Source organism: Vicia villosa, unplaced genomic scaffold, assembly GCF_029867415.1.
Source record: "Vicia villosa cultivar HV-30 ecotype Madison, WI unplaced genomic scaffold, Vvil1.0 ctg.000564F_1_1, whole genome shotgun sequence".
Classification (NCBI taxonomy): domain Eukaryota; kingdom Viridiplantae; phylum Streptophyta; class Magnoliopsida; order Fabales; family Fabaceae; genus Vicia; species Vicia villosa.
Window position 1 is genome coordinate 266896 of NW_026705257.1, and position 11277 is coordinate 278172.

General features: G+C 37.5%; 3 protein-coding genes across 3 annotated transcripts; 1 reads left to right on the top strand and 2 right to left on the bottom strand.

Moving 5' to 3' along the window:
- Positions 1-895, bottom strand: LOC131629398 (uncharacterized). The gene is made up of 2 exons (XM_058900189.1): positions 787-895; positions 1-335 (listed from the first exon to the last, which is right to left on the bottom strand). The coding sequence occupies exons 1-2, from the start codon at positions 893-895 to the stop codon at positions 1-3; spliced, it is 444 nt and encodes a 147-aa protein (XP_058756172.1).
- A 3130-nt stretch (positions 896-4025) lies between these two features.
- LOC131629399 (RING-H2 finger protein ATL51-like) lies at positions 4026-4601 on the bottom strand. The gene has a single exon (XM_058900190.1). The coding sequence runs from the start codon at positions 4599-4601 to the stop codon at positions 4026-4028; it is 576 nt and encodes a 191-aa protein (XP_058756173.1).
- Positions 4602-7923: 3322 nt separating this feature from the next.
- On the top strand, positions 7924-8598 carry LOC131629401 (uncharacterized). Its single transcript, XM_058900191.1, has 2 exons — positions 7924-8228; positions 8493-8598. The coding sequence occupies exons 1-2, from the start codon at positions 7924-7926 to the stop codon at positions 8596-8598; spliced, it is 411 nt and encodes a 136-aa protein (XP_058756174.1).
- The last annotated feature ends 2679 nt before the right edge of the window (positions 8599-11277 follow it).

Consider the following 11277-nt stretch of genomic DNA (forward strand, 5'->3'; position numbering starts at 1 on the left):
TCATCCGAAACTCAAGTTCCCAATCACGTTACCTTTGACCGGTCCTCCCCAAACCACTTTTACCAAAGCGATCTCCTTACCATGAAGTTTCTTCACTTCTCGATCTTTAATCCGCATCGGCGATGTGTCAACCATCAAGTTATCTCTTACATGCACATCATCTAATTGGACAATATGAGATGGATCGACATATCTCCTCAATTGAGACACATGGAATACATCGTGAAGATTTGCAAGTGATGGCGGTAAAGCAATCCGATATGCCACCTCACCTGCTCTCTCGGAAATCCGATACAGACTAATAAAACACGACGTTAACTTATGCGATTTCAAAGCTATACCAACATTTGTTATCGACGTAACTTGAAGAAACACATGACCATCCTTCTCAAACTGAAGTGTTTTCCTCCTCTTGTCATGGTAACTATTTTGACGACTCTGAGAAGCCTTCATCTTCTCTTAAATCATCTTAATCTTGTCTGTAATCTGTTGAACTATCTCAGGTCCAACTACCACTCTCTCTCCAGATTCTTACAAACACAAAGGAGTCCTACACCTCTTAGCATACAAAGCCTTAAAAGGTGCCATTCCAATACTCGAATGGAAACTGTTATTATAAGTAAACTCAATCAAAGGCAAAAAAACTATCCCAATAACCTCCTTGTTCCAAAACACAAGACCTCAAAAGATCCTCAAGCGACTAAATCGTCCTCTCTGTCTGACCATCAGTTTGCGGATGATAAGCAGAACTCAAACGCAACTTAGTACCCAAAACACTTTGCAAACCTTTCCAAAATCTCGAAGTAAACCTTGGATCCCTATCGGAAACAATACTCGACGGAATACCATGCAAACAAACAATCATCTCAATGTATAACTTTCCAAGTCTCTCCATCGAATAATTCATCCTCATCGGAATAAAGTGAGCACATTTCGTCAATCTATCCACAATAACCCAAATAGCTTCACAATTACTTAACGTTCTCGGCAAACTCGAAACAAAATCCATCGAGATACTATCCCACTTCCACTCAGGAATGGATAACGGTTCAACAAACCAAACAGTTTCTGATGTTCAATCTTTGACTTCTGACAAGTCAAACAAGAATACACAATTTCCGCAATATCCTTATTCATACCTTGCCACCAAAATAACTTTCTCAAATCTTGATATATTTTAGTAGCTCCAAGATGAATACTCAAACCACTTCGATGCCCTTCATCCAAAATCCTCTTCTTCAAATCCGATACATGTATGTGGCACAAAAGCACGTATGAATTACTTGTTTTTATAGATCAAAGAATTACTTAAGGAAAAATGCATATGTTCTTATAATCCAGATACATGTATGCGGCACAAAAGCGTGTATGAAAACTTTGTTCCACTTGATGAGCCATGGATTAAATTAAAACAATTAAAGGTACACTTAAAATCTAAAGCTCATTTGTTTTTTTTTTATTGTTAACAATTACATTAATTAACGATGAATGTTTTATCTTTATGAGCCTTATTCACCATTAATTAATGATGAATGTTTTATCCTGAACTACATAAATGAATAAGAATTACAATGACCTTTAATTTTCCAACTGCATTAGAAACTTTGATGAACAATTGCACAACCATGATATGTTAAATTGAATACAAATAAAAACTGAGAAAAGACACATTTTTGTGTACATTCAAATAGTCAAAAGCTACTAACACTGCTAAAATCCCAACCCAATACCCTCAGTTGGTTCTTTCGTAAATTCCAATCTCTTAACAGGATCATGAAGGACAATGAAATGGTTATTGTGGTTGTAATTATCAGTACCAATTGTATTTTTCCTAGAAAATGAGCAGAGGTTAACAGTTTGAAGATATTCAAGGATTTAAGTGGCCTGGAAGAGTAGACAATAGTCAATGAATTCTATGGTCTTCGAGAAATAAGGCAAGGTCCATGAATCACTCCTTGATTTTGGGAGTAATTCAGTATTAGAATCAAGAATAGAATAGCCTTGCAATAGTCCCTTCCCTATCTTTCGCCACATCAGCCATAAGGCCTATTTCTGACCCATTTTGCAGGCACTTTAATGGCTGGCGGGGGCGGGTAAACTAATAAAGAGAATTGCGAGCTCTGATTATAGTTGAAATTGAAACCCTTAATTTTGTAAATGAACTGTGATGCATTTCATGAGCCTTGATTCCCGCCATTGGTGAACAAATGTTGTGTAGCAGGCTGGCTAGCCAAGGAGTTCACATGGATATTGTCGCCTTTTTTGAGGGTGGCGTTATAATTGTTATGTTTGAGCTTCTTCTTTATATTGATAAAGCTGACCTTAACTTCCCCTTGCCTTTCTCAAATCAAGTAAGTGACAGAGATTTGGGAAGACATGATTGTAAGAAGTGAATGTTACGGCTGGGACTATGATTTTCCTAAACTAAGGAAATGCCATGCCAACTGCCGAAACTCCCATACCATTAGGATGCTGGTCTCCAAATTGTATGACTGCATCCAACCAAAACCAAATTAAAAATAGTAACATTAATTGCAAGCTTAAGAGAATAAAATAAACATATTAGGCCTGTTCTACAATAACTACTGTTAGAAACAGGTGGGCTGACAACAGGTAAAGTTGCATCTGAATGCCATACATCCTAACATATGTCATATGCTTCGAGTACCAATCCAGACAATGTAATCTTTAAACTCTTTTTATCTTCATTGGTTCTGATATTTACCATAGAATCAATTAGTGTCAAATTTGGCATGGTATTATATACATTTTCAATAACCAAGAAAAGTAAGACCATAAAAGCATGCTTATGTGACCCATAAACTAGAATCCATATTTAGATCCCACACCTTCTCCAATCTAACAAAAAGGCTGTTACTTTCTGTTATGTATGAGAACAAGATGATGATCGGATAAGTTGATCGAAGTATTCTGTTGTGGCGGAGCTTTGGTTCCGATGCGGTGGATGGAGCTAACCTGCAAGGTTAGCACTCCAACGCTCAAGTTAGTGTATGAAATGAATATTGAATTTCAAATGGGGAAGAAGTTACCTGAAAACGGCGCGCTTTCCTTTCTTTTATAAAGGGGTTTGTTTGTGACTGAAATGTGAAGGGAGGGCGAGAAAGCGGTCGCCTGAAGGAGGGATCTGATGGCCCTGATTGCTTCCTCCAAGGGAGTCACGAGTAAAAAATTAATCTATACTTACTATGTTTTGCTTCTCCTGGGTATTGGGCATTGCTCCTTACTAGGCCTTGGGGACCGGCCCGACCACTTTTCATTATCCAAGCAACCAAACAAGTGCATAATAATTCAAAAAAGACAACAAAACAAAGCCTTTACTGTAATTTTAACATTAAATTGAATCTTTTATAGTCCTTGCCTAATAGACTAGTGCAGGACAACATAAACATCTACGGTTATTCAGCATCTGTTTCCAACTATAAAACTGGATAATTGCAAGAACAGAAGCATACTTCTAAATATTGATAAACAAAATCACTTTAAACAAACATCTAAGGTGTAACACATATTGACACACAATAAGGAAAAGATGGACAAAAAACAGGTTTGCACACAAAGACAGAGCAGTTTTATGTAGATCCTTGAGTAACAACAATTGTAATAAAGTAAAACATGAATAACAATTGCCCTTTTTAAATTGTCATTCAGCCTTTCACCCTTTCCCACAACCTTATAAAATCTTGCCCCTCAATAAAAAGTTCAAAGCTCAACAACAGCCTAATTTGAAACAATAAACCAAGTGCCAAATCACAAGTTTTTCATTTAAAAAGTCATACTAAATGTGGATCATGAAACACCCAAGTTTTTCAAATAACACCATCCAAAGCTATACATTCTTCAAATAAGTTTTATGTAGAAGCATAGTTCTAAGTATTCACAAACAAAATAACCTATAACCTTAAACATCTGCAGTATTGACACAAAGAATAAGGAAATGATAGACAAAAGAACAGGTTTTCACATAAAGACAGTGACAAACAAGTAGTAGTATCAATGTATGGAAATTAAACACTGGCGCGGCAGAGAGGACAAGTTTTTCGAATGTTAATCCATTTTTGAATGCAGTGAGTATGAAAAACATGAGAGCAGCGCAACCCAATCGGCGTGGAAGAAGCATTAGGCAAGTCAACAAGACAAATGGAACAGATGGATTCTGCATCTCCTGTTGATGTTGTAACATGTTCTTGAACACCCATCACCACAGCAGCAGCACCGATGACAGGGGAAGAAGCTCTAGTACCATTGTTGTGGTGGTGGCGGGGATGATTAAATGACCTTGATCTTCTTGGAATGTTGTTGGCCATAGAAGAATCATAGAGAAGAGTTTCATCTACCATAGAGACGGTTGGTCTTGATGAAACGTTGTTGCGGTTGTGAGACATTAATCTTGTTGGAACATTGTTGTGGTTGTGAGACGAAGAAGAAGAAGGTGTTGTTGTTGTTGTTGGGTGGTGGTAGTGAGACATGGTACGAGAATCAAAGAGAACAAACACAGGCAACATGTTGTTCTGGGTACGAGGAAGTTCTTGACCTAAATCCAAGACAGCAACATCATCAACAACTGAAAGCGGTATCAACATTCTTGTTACTGCACAAATGATCGAAGAGAGAAGTTTTGAGAGAGAGAGAGATAGAGTGTGGAGCAAGATAGAATGAGAATGTTAAGAGTGATAGCGCGAATCGTTATTTATAGAAGCTATTTTTTGTGACCGTTGTGGGAATAAATAAAATCCTAAAATCTTTTAAGGATTTGTGTCATTAATGAAAAGGATTCTTAAGATTGGTCATTAATGAAGCAAATAAGGATGTTTTGTGTCACAAGTTTCATTCTAAACTTTGGGCCTCATCTTCAAGTAACTATCTCGCACCCCTAAAATTAAACATTACCCCATAATTTTATACAAATACTTATTTTGCTATTCAAGTAAAAAAAATTATTATTTTTTTGGTTTTTTAATTTTTACATTTTATGTCAATAGAAAATTTTAATTTTGAGAAAACCTATGATTTTATATCGGATTTTTTAATATCCAATGTAAAATCAAATTTTAGAAACATCTTTAGTTTAATACTGAATTTTGGAAAGATTCAGTTGTAATTCAATCTAATTTTTGGGCCTCATCTATATCTATTAGCCCAAATAAAAAGTCAAGAAATAGTAGGAGAATTATATTTGGCACTTTTAAGAATTAAACATGACACCCTCACACTTTGGATAAAATTATTAAAATATTCTTTTAACAAAAAAAAATTAAAATTGTAAGAGTAAAATCAAATATTTTGATTTATAAAAAATTTCAAATAACTAGCCCTTTTCTAATTTTTTTCCGTCATAAGGTACACCCAAGTGAGTCATGTGTGGTCGTCAATAAAGATGATAAACTATCTTGATCCAGTAACACTGTTGATCTGTGATGGTCCACATACATCCCTATGAATAAGAGAAAATGGTTGGGAGGGTTTTTCTTCTGATAATTATTATTTTATTCTTTCATCCCTGCATCTTTAAGTGAAAGTTTGATGTTCAGTTGATGTTCATTATTTGCTTCTCTACTCCTTAATAGAAGTTGGTAGCCTGTCTCTAGTAAACGTCGTTGCGTATCCACGGTAAACATTTCCCAAAGAGAAGGTGGATTCCTCTCTCCGTGGACTTGTTTTTTTCCTGCGGTTCCTTTTTCCCAGTTAAAACTTTTCATGATACTCCCCTATGAGAATCCTTGTATCCTGTTTATCCCTTGTGATGCCTTTTACCACACTACTCTTTGTCTGCACTCATATCAGATAAGACCTTTTACGGGATCTTAGGCCTAAAATTGAGTTTTATATTAATATTTAAGTCTCTTTGACCACGTTGAGACAAATATTTCTATATTTGTATCTTCGGATAAGAGAAATTTAAATAGGGGCATCTGTCATACCCTAATTTTGACCCAACATCCCACACCACGTGCATATTTTATTAAGTCTTTTGACTTCATCAATCACATATAGCATAAGTTTCATCTGATTATTGCATACAAGTTGGTGCTTGGGAAATTTCATTGATATGAGCATAAAAGGGTCTAAACCACAAGTATCTTATGATTTGGGTTTTCATTATCTCAAGAGGTCCTCATCTTCATCAACGTCTCACTGCATTAGGTCTTCATCTTTGAGAAGCTTGCTGGAGAGTCTTTGAGGCTTATGAGGTACAACAAGAAGCCGACGATTACTTAGAGGGAGATTCAGACGGCGGTCAGGCTTGTTCTTACTGGAGAGTTGGCCAAGCATTCTATGTTTTAGGGTACTAAAGCTGTAACCAAGTTTACAAGCGGTTAGGGTCTTAACAACGGTGTTGTTGTTTATGTGTTCTTGTTTACTAAAATATTTTTCTAATCTTTAACTTGTAAGATGAAGTATTTGGATCGGGTGGTTCCTTTGTGCATTGAAAAATGGTGGAATTGATTATATTTAGTGCTCTCATGTTTTCTTCATAATGTTCATGTGCTTCGTTTTTATTTATATTTGTTCGTTCTGGTTGATACTTGTATAAATCTAATTTCAGTTTAGTCCAATTTCGTTCCTGGTTCAATTTTTTTAATCTCATTTATTGCTACTGTTTGAGAATTTTATAATTATTGCATGAAAGAACTCCATATTATATTTTCATGCCCCACATGTCATATGTTTTTCGATTATCATATTTTTAGACAAAAATAACTAAAATGAAAAGTTTATAGTTATGGAACCAAAATAAGTATTTTACCAAAGAATTATATTAACTCAAAAAAATCAAAAGAGTAGAAGGTGATCAAATGATCCAACCCTCAAACAAGACAAAATAAACCTATAGCATCAACTTTGCAATATGCTTCCTTATATTTTTAGAATTCCACACTCTATACATTATACTTTCTATAATACTATCATGTGTATTGCTATGTGTATTATTACCAAAAACCATACTATTTCTATAGTTAAAAATCCCCTAAAGTGTTTCAGTGAAAGCTAACTTCATGATGCTTGCTCTCTAGCCTTTCTTCGAGGAAGAGTCCAAGATCCAGTTGAACTCCTCGTCCCAATTGTTGGGCTTATGGTGCACCTCCAGCCCGACAAATACATGCTCCCATATTTTGAGAGTAAAAGGGAAATTTTTTATACGCTCATATGACTTTTCATGGACCCCTGGTAAAAATTTCAAAATATCCTTATATTTCGGATATGCATATCCGAAGTCACATTTTTTGTGTGGAAAAAGGATGGCTTCGGAGATGCATATCCAATTTTTGGTGTCAGGATTTTTCGGATATGCATATCCGAAATAACCCAATATTCATTAAAAAATTAAAATCAAGGTAATCAATATGTATTAATTAAAATATATAATTAACTAAAAAATGTTGGTGACGAGGTAGAGGAGATATGGTGAGGAGCTTGCTGCGGTAGAGGAGGCTGTTGGTGACGAGGTAGAGGCGAATATACACAAAGAGCGGGCACTGAGATGTTAATTATTATATTTGATAGGCACTCAACTCTTTGTGGACACGAGTTCGACGTACACAGACATCATCTACCTGACGTACTTATCAGTACAACACGTATCCATGAGTACAACAGGGGAGCGGCTGTATTGGCGTACAACTACTACAGACTCAGAGAAGGATGCCTTTGGAAGGCAATGACAGTGGCAGGAAACTGTACCCTTTTGGTGGTAACAATCATATACCCTTCTACTTATTATATATCTGTGATAGTACATTAAAACAACCGTGTTTTTTTTAGGCTTGGATACTACAACACTTCCCATACATTATTGGCTGGGGAGAGGTGTCTACCTACACTGAGATCATGCCGCGTGCCAGTGCACTCAACCCCCTTAGAACGAACCAGGTGTAGGATCTTTACAGGCGCGCACTTGATCGCATGGCTGGTGAGGATGTACGTTATGACTGCTATGCTAAGCACCATGAGACAGTTCCATTTGATGAGATAGCACTATATTCTGGATGGCTGGCCGCCAGCTCAACCGTTGCAGTACGTTATCTTCCAGAGCGCGTCTTGCGTCAGTTTGGCTACGCAGAGACGATACCTCACGACCCTACTGTCTCCGCTCCTATCGCCATGACCCGTCGGCATTTAGTTGAGGTCTTTGCAGACTGGGAGCATTACATGGTTCATGCAGAGGCTCAGGCGACGAGAGTAGAGAGCGACTGGAGCTGCGTCGAGGGGTACATCGCCTGGTACTACGGAGTGTCACACCCGTACATGCTTCCCGCTGCACCTGGATATCCGCCCAGACCAGCCCACAAGGAGATTTTGCGGACTCATTAGGATGAGTTGGACCACACTTAGGATCTTCTTCCTCGGTGTCGTCAGATAGCCGACACGAGCCTGAGAGCCAATGTAGATGGTTTATTTCTTGAGGGGTCTGAGCAGAGGCGTGTGGTGGATGTTATGATTAGGCTGGCACATGAGACATTTCTGTACTGTAGACATCGTGCAAGAACTAGTGGGGCACTTGAAGCTAGAGGCAGAGCCAGCAGAAGGCGTGGTGGATGCAGAGGCGGTGGCGGGGCCAGAGGCAGAAAAGAGGCGTAGGATGATGTCTGACACACACAGTAGTGATGCCTATGGTTTTTATTTATTTATGTATTTCTATGAATATTTATGTATGTTACTTTGATGATGTATTCGATATTATGACCAACATTATTTATATGATATCTTTTTTTATCTACCATTTGCTATTGCCTTTAAAATGAATTACTTTAATTTTATATTTTTGTAATAAAAATTCAATTTTGGAGTAGAATGAACATGATTTGAAACTAATAGTTGACTGTTCCGTAGGTACATCTACGGAACACTCTGTTTTCAATATGTTCCGTAGATGCATCTACAAAAGGATTGCTACAATGAAATAAGTTGATTTTAAATATATACAATACTGTGTTTTTTAACGCTTCCATATATCAATCTACGAGCGTTGGGCTGGTTCGCCATAGCCTCTAAAGTAGCAGCAATCGTAGCATCATTTCTTCCAGCCATCTCAACTTATCACTACAACATAAACAACTGTTAGAAACTAATTAATAATACTCGATTATTAAACGACACTACGACTCGACAACTTGGTCGGACGGACCGACCTGCTCTGATACCACTAATGTAACACCCCATTTCTATCCGGTAATTATAATAAAAATTCCAACCAATATGTGTGATATTACATTCGCAACTTAATAACAACGATATAAACGCATTCAGTACAGATACATAACACTGTTAAATGGGTGAACTCATATTCAACCTGTTTAGTCTTTAAAAATAAATCGACTTTTATTAACCAGGTAGTGGATTCACAACTTTAAACTTCAAATAAAACATAGCATCTTGCTTCGACATAAAACAACTTTAAAAATAACAAGTCTTAAAGAAAACAACTAAAAAAATTCAACAATGGAAACAAATCAACAGTAGGGAAAAACATGCGTTCGTCCCCCCGAGTGCTACGTATCAAAGTGACAACACCGACTCGAACAAATGAAGGTAACATCTATTCTTCATGATTACCTGCACGTTACCAAAAGAGGGCAATATTCAAACAGAATGGTAAGATATCGAACCATATAATAGAGCGTATGATAAACAATATATTACATCAGATTATATAAAATCACCGCTTCACAACTTTCAAACAACATAATTCATCACAATTCAACAACACAAAAACAATTTAATCAGACATTGTGCCTGCTTCGGTTTCTGACATTGACCACCAATGTGTCCCTCTTCACCACAGTTGAAACTAACCACCTCCTTATGCTTGCATTCAGACATTGCATGTCTGATCTTACCACAACTGAAACACCTTTTTACATCAACAGTACACACATTACTCTTATTACTAGGTTACCCACATTTGAAGCACACAATACTAGCACGGGCATCTCCCCCACTAGTCCTCTGACCCTATGCAACTTTTTGCTTTCCTTTCCCAGCTGGAGCATCATAAGGCTTGCCACTATTCTGTTGGTTCTTACCCCACCTCTCATTGACAACCTTATAATGAGCATTATTATCCTCCTCATAGATTCTACAACTATCAACCAGATAAACAAAGACATGAATCTTCTAGTAACCAACTTCCTTCTTGATCTCAGAGCGCAACCCATTCTCAAACTTGATGCACTTTGAAAATTCAGCAGTCACCTCGCTATAATGCGGATAAAACTTAGCCAGCTCAACAAACTTCGCAGCATACTTAGTAACCGACTTATTTCCCTACTTCAACTCGAGAAATTCAATTTCCTTCTTTCCCTGAACATCTTCAGGATAATACTTCCTCATGAACTCCCTACGGATAGGGGTGGGAATAGGCCAGGCCAGCCTACAGGGGCCTATAGTCTAGCCTACTTAAGGCCAGGCCAGGCCAGGCCTATTTGATAAAAAGGCCAGGCTTGAGCTTTTTTAAAAGCCTATTTAATAAAATAGGCCAGGCCTAGGCTATTAAAAAAGCCTATAAAGCCTTATAGGCCGACCTATATATATATATATATATATATATATATATATATATATATATATATATATTAAAATTAGTCTAAATAGGTTGGTCTATATATGCATATATATTAAAAAAAGTGTTAAATGGATTGGTCTATATATGCATATATATTAGAAAACATGATAAATAGGTCGGTCTAAATGTTCATATATATGCGACCTATAAGGCATCTTAAGTAATATGACTTAATTGAAAACATTAATAAGAAAAAGGCTTTTAAATAGGCTTTCAGGCCAGGCCAGGCTTTTAAAAAGGCCAGGCCAGGCTAAAAAAACGAGCCTATAGTAGGCCATAGGCCAGGCTCAGGCCTTGTATGTTTATCGTAGGCCAGGCCCAGGCCTTATAAAGCCTAGCCTAGCCTAGCCTATTCCCACCCCTACCTACGGAACACGACCCAAGTGATCTCCACCTGCAGTCTCCAATCTCTGACGAGTCTCTAGCCACCAGTCATCAGCCTCGACTGCTAGCATATGAGTTCCATACGGAACCTTCTGCGCGGGAGTTCAATGCATCACACAAAAGATTCTCTCAACCTCCTTCAACCAAGTCAACGTTCCATCAGGATCATACGTGCCCTTGAAGGTAGGCAGATTCTCCCTCTGGAAAGTCGCCAAACTATGAGATCCAGTATTCTCGTCAGCGTTCGGTTGATTCACCATAGCCTCTAAAGCAACAACAATCGCAACATCATTTCTTCCAGCCATCTCAAC